The sequence below is a fragment of the Cebus imitator genome, unplaced genomic scaffold (assembly GCF_001604975.1).
Source record: "Cebus imitator isolate Cc_AM_T3 unplaced genomic scaffold, Cebus_imitator-1.0 Scaffold608, whole genome shotgun sequence".
Lineage (NCBI taxonomy): Eukaryota > Metazoa > Chordata > Mammalia > Primates > Cebidae > Cebus > Cebus imitator.
The window spans coordinates 199,673-218,782 of record NW_016107923.1 but is presented as its reverse complement, the minus strand read 5'-3'; the positions used below and the strand labels follow the sequence as shown (position 1 = coordinate 218,782).

At 39.2% G+C, this 19,110-nt stretch overlaps 1 protein-coding gene across 5 annotated transcripts in view; it reads right to left on the bottom strand.

The window, feature by feature from the left end:
- Positions 1 to 18,906, bottom strand: part of RRAGB (Ras related GTP binding B) — a 42,926-nt gene extending 24,020 nt beyond the window's left edge. Inside the window, exons 1-6 of one of the 5 annotated variants that reach the window (XM_037734364.1) lie at positions 18,838 to 18,906; positions 17,184 to 17,217; positions 14,276 to 14,375; positions 9,120 to 9,203; positions 7,153 to 7,219; positions 4,920 to 5,142 (exon numbers count right to left, since the gene is read on the bottom strand). In XM_037734364.1, the coding sequence (XP_037590292.1) occupies positions 4,920 to 5,142; positions 7,153 to 7,219; positions 9,120 to 9,203; positions 14,276 to 14,375; positions 17,184 to 17,195 (486 nt within the window). In that variant the 5' untranslated portion in view covers positions 17,196 to 17,217; positions 18,838 to 18,906. Of the gene's footprint in view, positions 1 to 4,919; positions 5,143 to 7,152; positions 7,220 to 9,119; positions 9,204 to 14,275; positions 14,376 to 17,183; positions 17,218 to 18,108; positions 18,796 to 18,837 lie in introns of those variants that run through there. The other 4 variants (XM_017516880.2, XM_037734363.1, XM_017516881.2 and 1 more) reach the window with 4 other exon arrangements.
- Between the last annotated feature and the right edge of the window lie 204 nt (positions 18,907 to 19,110).

Here is a 19,110-nt window from a genome sequence, read left to right as displayed (position 1 = left end):
AAACTCCTCTACACAAATAAACCAGAAAATCCAGAAGAATTGGATAAATTCTTAGACACTTACACCCTCCCAAGACTAAACCAGGAAGAAGTTGAATTCCTGAACAGACTTAACAAGTTCTGAAATTGAGGCAGCAATTAAAAGCCTACAAACCAAAAAAAGTCCAGGACCAGAAGGTTTCATAGCTGAATTCTACGAGCAGTACAAAGAGGAACTGGTACCATTCTTTCTGAAACTATTCCGAACTCTAAAAGAAGGAATCCTCCCTAACTCATTTTGTGAGGCCAACATCATCCTGATACCAAAACCTGGCAGACACACAACTAAAAAAGAAAATTTCAGGCCAATATCCCTGATGAACATTGACGTGAAAATCCTCAAAAAAAAAAAAAAAAAAAATACTGCCAAACGGAATCTAGCAGCACATCAAAAAGCGTATCCATCATGATCAAGTTGGCTTCAACCCTGGGATGCAAGGCTGGTTCAACACATACAAATCAGTAAACGTAATCCATTACATAATCAGAACCAAAGACAAAAACCACGATTATCTCCATAGATACAGAGAAGGCATTTGACAACATTCAACAGTCCTTCATGCTAAAAACTCTCAATAAACTAAGTATCAATGGAACATACCTTGAAATAATAAAAGCTATTTATGACAAGCCCACAGCCAATATTATACCGAATGGGCAAAAACTGGAAGCATTCCCTTTGAAAACTGGCAAAAGACAAAGATGCCCTCTCTCACCACTCCAATTCAACACGGTATTGGAAGTTCTGGCCAGAGCAGTCAGGTAAGAGAAAGAAATAAAGGGTATTGAAATAGGAAAAGAGGAAGTCAAATTGTCTCTACTTGCAGATAACATGACCATATATTTAGAAGACCCCATTTTTCTGAGCCCAAAATCCCCTTAACCTGATAAGCAACTTCAGTGAAGCCTCAGGATACAAAATCAATGTGCAGAAATCACAAGCATTCCTATACACCAATAATAGAGAGGTAAATCATAAGTGAACTCCCATTCACAATGGCTACAAAGAGAATTAAATACTTAGGAATAAAACTTACAAGGGATATGAAGGACCTCTTCAAGGAGAACTACAAACCACTGCTTAAGGAAATAAGAGAGGACACAAGCAAATGGAAAAACATTCCATGCTCATGAACAGGAAGAATCAATATCATGAAAATGGCCATACTACCCAAAGTAATCTGTAGATTCAACGCTATCCCCATCAAGCTACCATTGACTTTCTTCACAGAATTGGAAAAAAACACCTTAAATTTCATGTGGAACCAAAGAACAGCCCACATAGCCAAGACAATCTTAAGCAAAAAGAACAAAGCTAGAGGCATGACACTACTTGACTTCAAAGTATACTCTAAGGCTACAGTAATCAAAACAGCATGGTACTGGTACCAAAACAGATATATAGACCAACGGAACAGAACAGAGGCCTCAGAAGAATGCCACACATCTACAACCATCTGATCTTTGACAAACCTGACAAAAACAAGTAACGGGGAAAGGATTCTTTCTTTAATAAATGGTGTTGGGAAAACTGGCTAGCCATATGGAAAAAGTTGAAACGGGACCTCTTCCTCACACCTTATACAAAAATTAACTCAAGACAGATTAAAGATTTAGACATAAGACCTAAAACCATAAAAACCATAGAAGAAAACCTAGGTAATACCTAGGCAAAGACTTCATGAATAAAACACCAAAAGCAATGGCAACAAAAGCCAAAATAGAAAAATGGGACCTAATTAAACTAAAGAGCTTCTGCACAGCAAAAGAAACTATCATCGGAGTAAACAGACAACCTACAAAATGGGAGAAAATTTTTGCAATCTACCCATCTGACATAGGACTAGTAACCAGAATCTACAAAGACTTAAACAAATTTACAAGAAAAAAACAACCCCATCAAAAAGTGGACAAAGGATATGAACAGACACTTCTCAAAACAAGACATTTATGCAGCCAACAAACATATGAAAGAAAGCTCATCATCACTGGTCATTAGAGAAATGCAAATCAAAACCACAATGAGATACCATCTCATGCCAGTTAGAATGGTGATCATTAATAAGTCAGGAAAAAACAGATGCTGGAGAGGATGTGGAGAAATAGGAACACGTTATATAGTTGGTGGGAGTGTCAATTAGTTCAACCATTGTGGAAGACAGTGTGGTGATTCCTCAAGGATCTAGAACTAAAAATAGCATTTGACTCAGCAATCCCATTACTGAGTATATACCCAAAGAATTATAAATCATCCTATTATAAAGACACATGGACATGTATTTTATTGCAGCACTGTTCACAATAGCAAAGACCTGGAACCAACTCAAATGCCCATCAATGATAGATGGATAATGAAAATGTGGCATATATGCATCATGGAATACTATGCAGCCATAAAAAAGGATGAGTTCATGTCCTTTCCAGGGACATGGATAAAGCTGGAAACCATCATTCTCAGCAAACTGACACAAGAACAGAAAAGCAAACACCGCATGTTCTAACTCATTAAGTGGGTGTTGAACAATGAGAACACATGGACACAGGCAGGGGAACATCACACCCCGGGGCCTGTTGGGGGATGGGGGAGTAGGGGAGGGATAGCACTAGGAGAAACACCTAATGTAGATGATGGTGTGATGGATGCAGCCAATCATCATGGCATGTGTATACCTATGTACCAAACCTGCACGTTCTACAATGTGTACCCCAGAACTTAAAGTATAATAAAAAATAATAATAAGAGCCCTTTCTGAGAAATCCACAGCCAACATCATAATGAATGGGGAAAAGATTAAAGCATTTCCCCTAAGAACTGGAAAAAGACAATTATACCCACTTTTACCACTTTTTTTTTTCTTTTTTGAGGTGGAGTTTCGCTCTGTCACCCAGGCTGGAGTGCAATGGCGTGATCTCAGCTCACTGCAACCTCCACCTCCCAGGTTCAAGCAATTCTCATGCCTCAGCCTCTCGAGTAGCTAATTTTTGTATTATTAGTAGAGACGGGGTTTCTCCACGTTGGTCAGGCTTGTCTCGAGCACCCGACCTCAGGTGATCCACCTGCCTGGGCCTCCCAAAGTGCTAGGATTAAAGGAGTGGGCCACCGCACCCAGCCACACTTTTACCACTTCTATTCAACATAGTCCTACAAGTCCTAGCCAGAGCAATCAGGCAAGAGAAAGAAATAAATGGGATCCAAATTGAAAAAAGGAAGTCAAACTATCTCTGTTTATAACTCAGGAATGGAAAATCAAATAGTGCATGTTCTTGCTTATAAGTGGGAGCTAAGCTATGGGTACACAAAGGCATACAGAGTGGTATACTGGACACTGGAGACACAGAAATGGGAAGGAATGGAGGGGGAGATGAGGAAAGAGAAATTACCTATTGGGTATAACGTACACTATTCAAGTGATGAATACACTAAAAGCCCAGACTTGACCACAGCACAATTCATCCATGTAAGCAAAAACCACACATAAAGCTATTGAAATAATAAAATAAAAATACTAAAAAAAACCACAAAATTAAAAGTGAATAAAATACTTGTAAATATTTAAAGGAGCTCATTTATTGATATGCCGTAAGTTTTTCTACTATAATTTTGACTAGGAAATAAAGTGATTTTTTTAAAAAAAGGAGAGTAAAACAGCAAGAGCAACAAAGGCAGTAACAAGGCCCTCACAAACTCAAGACCCAAGCTACATACATGATTTTCTGCTGAATTAAAACTGTATTAGTTATTAGGTATTAAATAGTAATTAATAATGACAGAAGGTGAGGTAAAAAGAGCTAAAAAGACACTAAATAATCAAAAACAGTTTTCTGAGTCAAATATGGAACCGTTCAAATGGTTTTTGAAAGCCTATAAGCTAACCTATGAATACCAAAACACTGGAATAGCCAGTGGAGACAATCCTGTAACCAGTCATATAAAAAAGTATTCCTTATTGCAGCTATGACCAAAAAATCCTTTCATTAAAGGATTTCCTTAGATTCTTATACTGCAACTCAAAGAGAAACTGTATTCTTCTGTATGACCAGCATGTCCTAAAACTGCTTTCCTTAGTGTTATACCCTTAGAAATAGAGGAGGATCTTCTCTTTCAGCTTAGACCTTAAAATCCAATCCTCTTATTTTATATTGAGCAAACTGAAGATAGACTACATGATTTGTCAGTCCTGGAGTCTCACAGCTAAGCAAAAGTTTACTCATTCTACTATGCCTTCCTATAATGGGCCTTTGAGCCTTCTTGGGGCTCTTTTGGTATGTGGATAGCTATCTATATTTGTTTTTTTGTAGAGCGATGAAGACTGGTATCTCCTACTTCACTATTTTGGTGACATTACCCCCTACTGTGTCTTGTCTGGTTTAAATTTGTGTATACTAACTCCTATGTCAGAAAAGAGAAATCTACTATATTAGTGCAATTATGAGGGACCTGGCATAGTGCCTAACACACTGTGGTTGGCACTTGAACTGGTACATACCAGTTTCCTAAGTCAACCTAATGAAAGCAGCAACCTCTCTTCATCTCACTCCTAGTGGGTCTTAACCTTGACAATAGCTCCCTGCTTTGAAGCACAATAAAACTGGGGCAGCAAATATATTTTTAAAATAAATAAATGCTGCTTAGTGAGGAGATCACTTGGACAGACTCTTTACTTAATTCTGAAAACTATATACTAATAAATAATATATTTCCCTTATCATTGAAAATGTGTTTAAAAGAGTGTTTTGTTAAAGCAAATAAGAAAACTTTATTTTGAAAACTTCTGCTGACCTTTTATTGCTCAAAAAATGATACAAATTTACCTACATCTCTACAAAATAAGTCTGCAAAGCATGTCAAGCATTCGGTACAACACTTTTTCTGTTTCTTACCAGGTCGCGTTGATCCTCCTGTACCAGATCCATTTTGTGTACCAAGCAAAATATTTTGGCATCTGGAGAGTTCTGTAGAATGGCCTCCAGGCATGACTGGTAATAGTGCATGTCCTTTTCCAGTTCGCGGCTTTCCACATCGAAGACATAAATCAGAACCTCCACATTTCGGAATATGTTGTCCCGCTGGCTAGTGAAATAATTTTCCATGAAGGTGTCTTGCCTGGCAGAAAAAAGAAATCTATAGTAAGCAAATCCTAAGTTCAATTACTCCTCCTTATGACCTATTTTTGTTAGCTTGCTCCATGTGAAAGATAATCTTAAGGCTTTAAAGGGCAAATCATAACAAATAAGTCTGGCCTTAAAACCTCCTGAGCCACAACTTGAGCCAACAAAATAACTTTGCAAAACATGTCAACCATTTGGTGCAGCCCCTTTTCTGTTTCTTACCAGATCCCTTTGATCCTCCTGTACCAGATCCATTTCTCTGCCCCTCTCCTTATGTTCTAACACTGACTTTTTCTCAATTCCTCAAGTGGCACACGGTTTATCCACTATGTGGCCTTTACACATGCTGTTCACACTGTCTCAGATGCTACCTACCCTACCTCTTCATCTAGCTAACTCCTGCTTGTATCTTTAGATTTCAGTTCAATCTATATTTCGTCACAGAAACTGCCCATGGCCTCCTGATAGGTCAATCCTCTCAGCATAGGCTCTTATACCAATACATTTCCCTTATTTCTAACACTTACCAAAAGTTATTACACTTGTTTGTGTGAGTTTTTCATTAATACCATTCACTTCCCTAGACAGCAAGTTCCATGTCTGTGACTATTCTTTGTAGTTTCCGGGCTTCTAACAGAGTGTTAAGTACTCAATGAAAATTTGCTGAATGAATAACTCAATAGTCAAATATTCTAAACTACATTAAAACAACTCTAATGGTAATTTTTTAACAGAATGTTGCTATTTGCTCCTTAGGCGAAGTGCTGCTTTCCAGGAAGTTCTCAATTACCACTTGGCCAGCAGAAAACAGTAGCATCCTGTAGTAGGAGAAAAAAATCAGGAACCTAGGTTCTAGTCTTGCACCTTGCTATTAATTAGCTGTGTGAGCTTGGTAGAATCATAATCTCCCTGGACCTCAGCTGCCTTATCTGTAAAAATGAAGATCATCACATCTTAGTGCCTAAAAGCAAGGGACTAGGGACTAATCTCTTGACACGGATTAGAAAATTAGAACCAACAATAATGAGGAAGGATTTGTATGGAGATAGGTGCTAGGGTATTAAGTGATCTGTCTGCTAGCAGGAATGGAGTCATTTTCTTATAGGGTATTTAGCTACTGCATTATTCTTTCAACAAATATTCATTGAGTACCTACTGTATGGCTGGCTCTATGCGAAGAGGTGGGAAACACTGAGCTAACAATATCTATTTATTTTGTGAGACACTCTGCTATGCAATTTTGTATAAGTCATCTAACTTAATCATCAAAACAACCCTATGAGCTGGTACCATTGCCTTCACTACTGTACAGATGAAGAAACTGTGACTCAGAGAGTTTAAATGATCTACCCAAGATAACACAGCTAACAGAGTTTAGGTGCAAACCTCAATCTAACTCCAAAACCTATGCTCCTATCCACTGTGCAGTGCACACGGCTCCTTCAGCACAAAGATGCAATGGCAATGGCCATAGAGTAGGGAGCAACATGAGCATACATCCACAATGTGTGTACATTTGTCATGGAATATGTGGTGAATACTTCTCTTACAAAAGGAAGAACTCCTACTCTTCCAAAAAGTAGGTAACTTAGCTAGAGAATATGTGCTCAGCATCTGATCCACAGTATTGAGACTGACTGGAGAAAATTATTGAAGTATTGTAACTAAGAACAAAGAAGTATGGTGTGACAGCTAAGAACTAAGCAGTGGGCTGCCTGAGACAGAAACCTAATTTATTCCTCCACAAAAGGGGATAATCAATCCCAAACTATGGATACCTAGATGAAGCTTGGATTAGTGCTATTTAAATATGTCACATACAGAGGGCATTTTCACAATTCCATAAAAGTCAGAGATCTTTATTGACTCAAGTATCAATTTTGAAGTCATTTCTAACCAATCTATTATAAATGATAGTTACTCTAGGTGTATTCGCCATGCTGATATACTAGATGCCATGATTACTGACATTGGCTTAACAAACAAGTAAGCAGACAGTACTTACCCACCACAATCCCACAGGTTCAATACCAGGTTTCCCAGAAATCGAACATGAGAATGTTCTACATCAACTGGAAGACAAATATGACAAACTAGTAATTATAGCGGGTGTCGTAAAATTCAAAATAAGCAAAGCACTAACCCATAAAATTTAGAAGGACCAAAGTGGAGTGAAATGCTCAAAGCCACAAGAAGAAGGTGATTTTCAGCTTAGTAGCGTGGTTTAGTGGCAAGGTGGGCACCTAAACTACCCTGAGCTACAGAACTGGCTCTCATGTAAGTCATTTTATTTTTTAGTAGTTTAGTACTTAGAGCAGAAACAATCTCCAATTATAATACTAATGTTAATATTTCAACATGTAATAGATGTATACCATTTAATCGATCTTCCCTGTTCCAGCTGCCCCCACCAACTTCCCCCGCCACACACACATTTAAAAAACAGTAAGAAAAACCAAACATAAAACATAACCAAAAGAACTCCAGCTATTGATTTCCTTTCCAGTTAATGACCCTAATTTTTTTCCCACTTTTGACTCCTCTATCGACATTCAATACATTGCTAGTCCTTTGTAATTTCTCTCAATTCCATTCCTTATTTTATAACCCACCACAAACATTAGGGAAGCCCCCTTATCACCTCATGTCTACACTACTACAATACCTCCAAAACTGACCTCCCCACCAAAAAGCCTTACTTACTTTTACTTCATCCTACAGGCTACTACTACCAGGCTCATCTTCTTAACACCACTTTGAACATGTCACTCCCCATTCAAAACACTTTCAATGGCTCCTCCATGCCTATGGGGAGGCATTCAAGGTCCTTCACAATTTGGCTTTCAATCTACCTATACATTCCCCAATGATCCACGTTAATAAAGCCTTTCGCTCCAGCCCAATTTGGTTTATTCACAGTACTCCCAAACCCCACTACCTCCCCAACCCCCAAAATACCTTACACCAGGGGTCGCAAACTTGCTAAGAGGGGCCAGGCCAGTAAACGTATATGAGCAAAGTTGTCCGCATATGGAGGGTAAACATCTACCCAATGCAATAGCAGAGTGAGCAGCAATTACTAAGGTCTTGTTCATTTGCCACGCAGGAATGGAGGGGTTACCAGATCTTTAGGTTTTTCAGCAGTAGTGGGAAATCCAGATTTTTATGAAAACTTTTACATGTTGATAACTAAGTCCCATTTTTAGAAACCATCACATGGGCCAAACAAAACACATCTACAGGCCTTATCCAGGATACAGGCTGCCTGTTTGCGACCTCTGAGTTATACTTCCCTCCCCTGTATTCTTCACCTACTCTGTTCATCTACCTGGAAAGCCCTCCCCATCTTTCTTTCAAAATATATTCATCTTTTAAGACCCAGCCTAAATCCCACCTCCTTTAAAAGCCCTGCCTGGCTACCCCCACTTACCGTCATCTCTCCCTCTGAATTCATTCAAACATTTATTAAGCATCTACTCTCTGCCAGGCACTAAAAATCCCAAGGAGTAATAATGAAAGATTTTATCCTGAAAATTTATCAAAGTCTAGGAATTATCATCTATACAATTTGTGATAATCAATCAACCAATGATATTTTGCCTATGACTATCTCAAAGCTGTTGCTTAAATTAACTGCTATCTAACTTTTGTGCAATTTTATCTTCTTATAAACTACATCATAAGCAGCAGGGCATTATTTTAAAAAGCGTCGGCTTTGTAGTCAAACAAATCTTCATTCAAATATCAGCTCTACCTCTCTGTGTGACCTTGGGCAAATCACTTAAGCTCTGAGTATTAGTTTCCTCTTCAATTAAAAAAGAAGGGGGGGCAAGGCATAGCATTGACCTCACAGGATTACTATGAGGATTCAATGAGTTATCATACATAAAGTGCCTGGCACGTAGTAGGTGCTCAAACTACTTCCCTTCTCCCCTTTACTTCCCCCTCCTTGGAAAAGGAATCATATCTTACATGTCTTTGTATTTCCAACAGAGTCTACGAGAGAGTAGGTGCTCAAACTGCTATTAATTTGAAGACTATGTATACGGTCTAGTACTAAAAAAAAATGGAAAGAAGTGCTACTGAGAAAGGGAAAGACAATAACAAAAGAAGTGACAGGATTCAGTGATTGTTTAGACATGGGGCACATGGGATAGAAATCAGGTTTCTACTCCCATATCATAGAAATTATTCTCATCAAGTGACCAATGGCCCCATAACCAAATCCAGTGGACTTTTTAGTCCTTGTCTTACTTTCTGCAGCATGACACTGTTGACTACTCTCTTCTTCTCAAAAAATTCTCTTCTCTTGGTCTCTGATATCATACCTACAACTTCTCTGGCAGATCCTCCCTTACAACTCCTATTCTTCTTTCTGTCCCTTAAATGTTGGAATTCTTCAGGACTCCATCCTTGGCCACCTTCCCCAAGGCAAGCTAGCCTATTCGTATTATTTTATTTACCATTTGGACACTGATGACTCAGAAATAGGTATCTCTAGGACAGATTTCTCTCCTACCTTGCTAACATATATTACAAATCTCCATTTGAATAAACCACAAGTATCCCAAACTCAATGTATCCAAGTATACATAACTCATCAACTCCCCTTTCTTCCTACAAAATCTATTCCTCTTTCAGTCTGCTCTATCTCAGTGAATTCAACCAGTTGCCTAAGCCAAAAGCTCAGTTTCATCCTTCAGTCCACTTTTTTCCTCCTCATTCTCCCTAAATCTACCAGAAAGTCCCATTGACTCTGCCTCTTAAAAGATCTCAAATCCATTTGCTTCTCACCACATCCACTATCATCATCCTAGCCCAAATCAAGCCCCCATCATCTCTTATCTGGTCTACTAAAATAGTTTCCAAACTGATCAACCTGTTTCTAGCTTTGCCTCCCTCCAGCCTATCTATCCTCCATATTACAGATAGAGTGATGTCTCCAAAATGCAGATTTTTATTCTTCTTTAAACAGTAAAAAACCATGTCTCTCTGCATATGCATGAATGTATACATCCAGAAAAGAAAGGGACGGAAGGATAACCTCAAAACTACTATTTGTGGTTGTCCCTAGGAAGCGGGCCTGAGAGTGAGGGAGAAAAGAAGCTTTTTATGCGTCTGTAACGTTTGAATTTTTCACAAGTACTACTTTTGTAATTAAAACTGAAAATTAAAAATAATAAAATATAAATCTGTTCATGTTGCTTTAAAAAAAAAAAAAAAACAAACAAACATTTCCCTAATCCCTGGGACCTGTAAAATATTGATCTTCTGTTTAAAACTCTCTCTACCCTCAGTTCCTACTACCTAACTTGGCTTTCAATACATTTTATGATCTAACTTCCCACTTCCTGCTTCCCTCTTTAGTCTCATGCCTTTCACATATGGCCTTCTAGTTCTCCTAGTCTTCCTACCCTACTGTCACAAGAACAACCAAAAAGAACCAAGAACAGAGCTTTGGGGAATGACACACACTTACGGGGCAGAAAGAAGAAAATACTGTGATAAAGATTTTTTTTTAAAGAGGGATGGGATGATTAAAGATAAAGGAAGAAAACCAGGGTAATAGAGCATTAAATAAAAGCCAAGGGAACAGAGAATTTTGAGAAGGTAGGAAATCTTGGAGCCGTCAACAGTGTTTGAGACTAAAATACTTCATAAAAATTTTTATTGACAAGTTTACTATTCCAACAAATACATTTAGCAGCCCCCTAATGAATTAATAATATCACCATCATGTATTCTTACTTCAAATTTCAAAACACAGTAGGCTCTAAGTTTAACAAAATAAAACTGGACTATTTTCAGCAATGAGAAACTAGAAAAACACTAAAACATTAAAGTCAAGGTAATATTTTAGAAGTACTCTTACTACTTTTAAAGAAAATCAGCAACTACATAAAGAGGACTATCAAGTAAAAAGCAATGCACTATACTGAACGTGTCCATAAGTTTAGTAATAGAACCCAGGTATTTCTTTAGCAATGACAAACTAAATGACAAGTTTAGCAATAGAACCCAGGTATTTCTTTAGCAATGAGAAGCTAATGATGATATCCTAAAGCCTTAAGACCAACATAATATTTTAAAGTATACTTTCACTACCTGTAAGGAGATACAATAATTACCAACAAAGTATTAGTAATAAAGGTCCCATTTAATTGAGATATTCTTAAGGGCAAGAGCTCTGTCATGTTCTTTGTGCCTGCTACACAAAAAGTTCCAAAAAATACTTGCTGAATAAATGGTTTGCCTTAATGTATAGGGTTCATATAATTTGCAAAGTTCTGTTCACAATAAGACTGCTAGGTTATGTCAAAACTATTTTAAGCAGTTTGAATAGCTCTGAAATGTTGGTTGCAAGACTATTCTCTGGACTCAGGGTTAGTCAACTCTGCTGATCAGCTATATAAGAACATCAACAGCAGCTGGACCAGAAAAAAGGTGCTTCAACAAAGTGTGCAGAATTTAAAACAGAAAGAAAAGTAAGTCTACCAGGAATTGTTAGCAGAAGGTAAGCTAGACAGAATGTAGCATAAGGAATAAAGGAAGAGCATAGATTGACATTCCAGCTCTAACACTTCCTAGGGGAGTGATATTAACTTCTAAGTTGTACTTCCTTTTTTATTCTCTAATAAAATGAAGTTAACATCAGAACTAATGTAAATAAAAGAGTACACAAAAGTCTGACAAATAGCCGTTGTTCCATAACTGTTAGCTTTCTCTAATCTACTGAAACCATCAGGGTAATTAGGCCCAGATATTTAACTTGAAAGAAACAGAGTTTTAATCTATTAAATCAAGACAGAGAGAAGTTTGGACAGGTAGACTTTCCAGAGGCCAGAGTCACAGATGTCAATTGTAGAGGCATGACAGGCCATAGGACACTATCCTGACCAAAACTTTTGACCTATAACTTAGATGAAAACTAGATGAGATATTCATCAAAGGCACAAACTGCATGGAGTTAGTAAAGATAGCTAATATGTCAGATATTAGAGTTAGGAAAGATAGCTAATATATCAGATAAGAGAATCAGTAGCTAAAATGAAAATAAGATCCAATCCCTTTTTTAATGGATAAAGGAAAAAAAAAGATTGGACTCGTTCTGGATTTCACAGTTAACAAACAAAGGGTACAGGAACGTATGATGGGCTAAAACAAAACTAAATGATTTAATAGAAATAAGCATGTATTCTTTGATTCAAAATAGTAAATGCACAAGAGTCAGAAGAGTATGTGTTTTAATAACAACATACATGAAAGGGAATTGGGTTTTTTGGTAAGACTCTGCATAATAAAAGTTACTCCAAAAAAGGAAGATACGTGTTAGACCATGCTAACAGCAATGCAATGTCCAGGATAAGAGATGTGATAGGCCCACTCTGTCCTGATCAGACTCCACCTGCATTCAAGTCTCAGTACCTTAAGAAAAATGTAGACAAGTTGAACACATCCTTAAAAATGTTTCAAAATATGTCAAAAGAGAAATAGATGGAAGAGCTGGACATGCTTGACTTAAGGAAGACATGATTTGTGAGGCAAGATGGCCAAGGATGTTGGCTCACACCTATAGTCCAAACACTTTGGGAGGCCGAGGCGAGGCAGGCAGATCATCTGAGATCAGGATTTCGAGACCAAGCCTGGCCAACATGGTGAAACCCCGTCTGTACTAAAAATAAAAAAAATTAGCTGGATGTGGTGGTACACACCTGCAGTCCCAGCTACTTGGGAGGCTAAGGCAGGAGAATCCTTTGAACCGGGACGTGGAGGTTGCAGTGAGCCGAGATCATACCACTGCACTCCAGCTTGGATGACAGAGCAAGACTCAGTCTCAAAAAAAAAAAAAAAAAGATTTGTGAGGCAACAGATAGCTAGGACAAACTGAGACACTGACTATCCTCAAATATTTTTAGCGGCTTAAGAGAACAGAAAGAGAATAAGCTAACAGAAGAAAACGGGAAATAGGCCAGTCACGATGGCTCACATCTATAATGCCAGCACTTTGGGAGGCCAAGGTGGGCAGACCACTTGACGTCCGGAGTTAGAGATCAGCCTGGCCAACGTGGTGAAGCCTGTCTCTGGTAAAAATACAAAAATTAGCCAGGTGTGGTTGTGGGTGCCTGTGATCCCAGGTACTCGTGAGGCTGAGGCATAAGAATCGCCTGAACCCAGGAGGTAGCACTGCACCACTGCACTCCAGCCCAGACAAAAGGGCACAAGACTCCATGTAAAAAAAATATATATATACATTCAAGAAACAGTTTTCTAGTCATCAAAGCTGCCCCAATTATGAAAGTCTACACTTACACTCCAAGTACCGTAAGAACAGAAATGAGGTTTCCTCTCCCTTTATTTCCTAGGGTCTGAAACATAATGTGTTTTTAAAATGTTGTTGTTCTTGAAACTTCAGAAACTGTATAGAGTAATGGGTGGCCTGCTCCTAAAAATCAAGGACTAATGCAGAATCCAGAAATGCTTGGATGCTGCAGAATGAAATGGCAGTACAACCCAGAGACAGAAGGGCTCTCCCAGGATCCTACATTCACTGTCCATGGCAGCCTAATTAGTCTATTCTAACACTCAAACTATAAAAGGCAATAACATATTCCCCAAGTCAGAGCCAAAACTCTAATCAGATCATCTATGTGTATCCAGGAAAAGAAATAGCAGAGTACCAACCAGGTTAACCTCTTTCCTTCCCACCACTGTAATTTACCTTTTAACGACGATAAGGTGTAACTACTGCTTTAAAAAAATCTTAGAATATTTTACTGTTATGCTTGTTAATACCTATGGATTTCCCTTTGTACAACAGTTAAAAATACTCTCCCCTCCAAGACGAACAAACAATGCTTGTTTAAGAAATAGCAGGATAAACAAAAAGTTGGACAAGGGCAATCTACTTCATAAACAACCTAGAAAGAAAAGAACCTCCCCCAAGAGAAAAAGCAGTAGTTAACTGGAATTAGGCCACACCTCTCTGAGAACGAACGCAAAAAGCGTAAACATGCTCCATAACAAATCCCTCAACCTCTCTGCATCCCCAAGCTACTGCAACCAAGTGTGTTATGCAGATTATTAATAGTTAAGATCACCTGACTTTACAATAAGATAAAACATCTTACTTGTTGCGCCAAGGCGACGTGTGTCTCTGGCAATATAATTTGCAAAGATAATAGACCTCATGCTGGTCTTACCAGACCCACTTTTACCCATCAACAGCACCTAAGGACAAAGTAGGGAAAAAGAAAGGAAACAAGTTAACAATCTAGAGCAAATCAAGTCTAAAGGGATTTATTTGTCTCCTGGATTTTATATTTTCCCGAAATGACAGTATCAACAACCTGGTGTGGATATTTAGAACTAAACTCTTCTCAACCAATGGTAAATGCAGAGATACTTAGAATTCCAGGAGCCAGGCACCTACCTATCACAGGACAAACATCCTTTAGGTGAGAGAATTACAGTGAATTTATGCTACTAACACGCGCTGTTAATATGTTCAGAAAGAGTAGAGAAATACCACATTAGAAGAAGCTAAACACTGTTCTCTCATAATTCAATGTTTTATTAATGGAATTACCTAGCAAAGGATTGCAATATAACTGAAAGCTCTTCCTCCTTTTGCTCAAGGTCAACTTTTCCACCTGTGCCCTTGATTTCATCCCTTCCATTTACCTCTATGCTCTTGTTCCATGTATTACTCTGTCCCTCCTTTTTCTTCTCAAAACCTTCCCATGGCCTGCAGGATGAAGTCCTGAGACTACATATAAGACCCTCCTTGATCTAGTCTATTTACTTCTCATCCCTCATCTCCTGTCGCTCTTGGCCTGGAACTTATAGCTTACAGCCACACTTAACTGAACTGCTGGTAGTCCCTCTGACTGTTCCCAGTCCTCTGGGAGGTCCTGCATCTGTGCCGTTGTTTCGTGCAGTACTCTCTGACAGTTAGCTGTTTATTCTCCTTTCTTCTTTCAGCTAAATTGTAGTTATCCTTCAAGACTTGGTTCAGTAATCATTTTCTCAAGAAGCTTTTCTGAGTCTAATGCTTTAGACTGATTCAAGTGTCTTCTGTCCTGCCATGGCACTGTTATTTCCTTGCAAAGACTATGATGCATTGCAATCACTTATTTTGTGGGGGTCTGTCTCTTTCTCAGAAGACTGTAAGCTCCTGAAGGGCAGAGTCCCCTGGTACCTCCAATGCCTAACATAACAGATGCTCAAAGCATGTACATCAAAAGAACAAGCAAGATATCAAAACAAATATATAAAGCAAAAGAGTATCTGACAGTGAGAATTGTCCAAGGGAAAGGGTAGCCTCACGAAGGTAAGCAGCCTTCCTATGAATGTCGGCATCTCACACAGAGAGACCTTGTCAAAGATGCTCTATACTTTCGTACTAAAAGGGAATTTAGTAAAGTGACTTTGGAGAGTCCTTTCACATCTAGAATTTATGAAATATAGTTCTAATTACCTTGTTTTTGTTGTCTTTTTTCTTTTTTTCTTTTTGAGACCAAGTCTTTCTCTATCATCCAGGCTGAAGTGCAAAGACATGATCTTGGCTCACTGCAACCTCTGCCTCCCCGGTTCAAGTGATTCTCATGCCTCAGCCACCCCACCTGAGTAGCTGGGATTACAGGCGTGCACCACCATGCCTAGCTAATTTTTTTTTGTATATTTAGTACAGACAGGGTTTTGCCATGTTGGTCAGACTCATCTTGGACTCCTGGCCTCAAGTAATCTGTCAGTCTCAGCCTTCCACAGTGCTGGGATTACAGGCATGACCCACAGTGCCCAGCCTTACCTTGCTTTTCAAATGAAGGGAATTTATGTTCTACCTTCAATCCCAAGATATTTCATAAAAATTTCTAATTACAAATATAAGGAGTATTGATGAAAATATACTATACTCAGGCTTGATTTAATCTAACAATTTATGTAACTTTATCTTACTAACAAAATGTTACTGCTGAGCCAGTCTAAAGTTGCCACAAAAAGTTTGCTTGTGTTCTTTAAAATTTTAATGGAAAAACAATAATTGTATATATTTAGGGGGTACTATAAGAGTTCTGATATATGTATACCATGCAGAATGATTAAATCAAGCTAATTTTTGTTCTTATTCATGTAGAAATTTCTGGTATATTAAGGCATTTTTGATGAAAGCAACTTCGGACAGGCTCATCAAGAACATTCCCTTAGCAAGCTGTAGTTACAGAACTGAATTATTAGATGAAGCTAAGGCTAAATATATTTCCTTTGGTTTTTAATTTATAAAATGTACCTCTTTCAATACCCTATGAAAGATTTACCAAGGCTAATCATGTTAGATAATGATCAAAGTGTTCTATAGGCATTTACTCATTTAAACGTCACAACAATCCTATGATACAGTTAATATTATTACTACCATTTTACAAATGAAGAAACTGAAGCCCCAAAAGGTTAAGAAATTAGCTTGAGCTACACTCTTAGCAATTCTGCCTAAACCCCAATGTGGGGCACAGCACTATGAGAGCACAAAGGAAGGTGTGTCCAATTCCATCTAAAGACTTCACATAAGACCTTTTAGTGGTAACATTTGAGTTAGGTTAAAAATAAACGTGCAGACAGAGGCCTGGACAATGTGTGGTATATGGCTTACACAAAGTACAAATTGATTTGTAAATCTGGAGAAAAGTAAATTCTGTATGGCTGTGATAGGGTGCATACGTGTGGCAGAGGGTTTGGTCAGTAACAGATTTTTAAAGGGCCATGAAGTCATTTGGATTTTATTCCATGGGCTTAGAGAAGTTACTAAAGGTTCTTAAGTATGTGGATGACTCAATCAGATTTCCATATTAGAAAAATTAAATTTCATAACATAAAAGGGGAAGAGAGTCACAGAGATCACATAGAAGGCTCCTGCAATAGTCCAGAAAAGATGGTGTGTGTATGTATGTGTATATATATATATATATATATATCACAAAGTTCCTGAATATCAACTTCTTACCTTTACCTGCATAGTTTTGATGTATCTAACAGTCTTACCTTTTTCTTCATGGCTGTATTTGGTAGCACCCACCTGCAGATATAAACCAAAAGACAGTTTCCATGATCCAATTCCCTTAGAAATTGAAATTAATGAAATATAAATAAACGTGGAGGTACAAAAAGCATGTTCAGTACAACAACAGTTGTGTGGAGGACCTCAGATGAATAGAGGCCCCATTTTCTTAAATTATAAAACTGTGTTTATGCTTCCTATCTCCTAAATAGAAGCTCAAGAGATAGGGCCTAGAAAGATTTATTTAGGAATACAAATGAGCCATTAAAATTCAAGATTCAATTTTTCATCATCTTAAAGCAACGCAGCTGCTTTAATGAATCAAACAATATCCTCTATTTCTAAAATGTAAGAGTATATTGAATATCCTCTATTTGAGGATTGAATATCGAATATCCTCTATTTCTAAAAAACATTCAGCCTCCTATTGTTAAAATCTAGAAGCATCTTTTTAGTCCTTCAGCTGTCCTTCCAACCCCTATTTCACTCATCACAGGCACAGGTACATATAACACAAGTCTCAAATTCAGGTACAAACTGGCACAGAAAGCACCCTCAAAACCACTGCTCTCTGACCTGGAAATGCAAATCTTCTTCCTAGTCTATCCCCAAACTGGTGACAGGAAATCTCCTTTACTGATAATTCAAAGCAACTCGACTGCTTTAATCAGACCACTCCCCCAGCACCACCACCAGGAATATCAGCCCCTTCCCAAGGGTTGTTTCTGCCCAGTTAGCACCAATTTGCTTTCCAGTTTATCCTGTTGTCAAAAGCATACCACCGATCAACACTACTGGTATATCGAAGCAATTTATCATTGTGGGGTGGGGAGAAGTTTTCTAATTCACAATACTCTCCTCAATTAGAACACCCCCACTTCCAGGTTTGACATAATACCCTTCACCCACCCAAGCGATCCTTCCGGTTCCCCTAGAGGAGGATCCATTCTCGGCCCCAGATTTTCTTTCTCCATCTTTTTCTCGGAGTCAGAGTCCTCCATTGCGCAACAAGTCTTTTCCAGTCCCTTCTAAATCTTCAGTACTCTTTGGGGGGAGGGGGGGGTTGTTTGTTTTCTTGTTCACCCCTCAACCGCCTATTCTCATCGCCTACGGCCCTCAGGACTGCTCTATTCTTGCCTCCGCCTTTGTCCACTGGGGGGCCGCCTTCCCCACGGTTACCTTTATCGCCCCGAACCTGGCCTCAAGGCACGGCCGCGCTGGCTAGCTCAAAGGCCAAGTAATTCGGTGGTACAAAGTAAGAGTTAGAGAATGACAGGAAAAGAGAGGTGAGCTAAGGGTTCGTCCCAAGTTTGGGCCTCAGGCCCCAAGGTCTCGAAACCCAAAGGTAACTTCACCCGCAAAGAATTGGGGACCGCGGAGGCAGCAGAAAGAGCTGACCCTTGACGTAGGCACTAAGCGGTGAACGCCTCAGCTGAGCCGTTGTTTCCTAGCCCGGCAACTCAGGAGAGTCCGCCGGCGGCGACGGTGGTTAAAACCTAACCGCCCGCCCTTCAGGAACCCAGGTACCTCACCGCAGCCACCCGACTGCAGGCCAGGATCACGTGGGCACCTGCCGTAAACCCGGAGTCTGTCACGTGACTGTCGCTACCAAAGGGACGGGCGGGCTGGGAAGAATACCATAGAGACTGCTCCGGGAAAGCCAGAGTGCCGGCTGTTTCATCGTCACATGGCCTCGGCTCTGGCTCCGCGCCGCGGGCGGGGCGATGGGAGCACTCAGCCTCTTTAATGTGGGTGGACCTGGCCTCACCCATCCGCTATGGAGAATTAAAGGAGCCGGTGGCAATTTCAGTGCCTCTGAGCTCCCCGTTTTTACTGCTGGTTACCGGTAATGGTTTTTGACCGGGAAGGTCGAGCATTGTCTTTGCCTTCCTGCTTTTTATTGTTAATCCT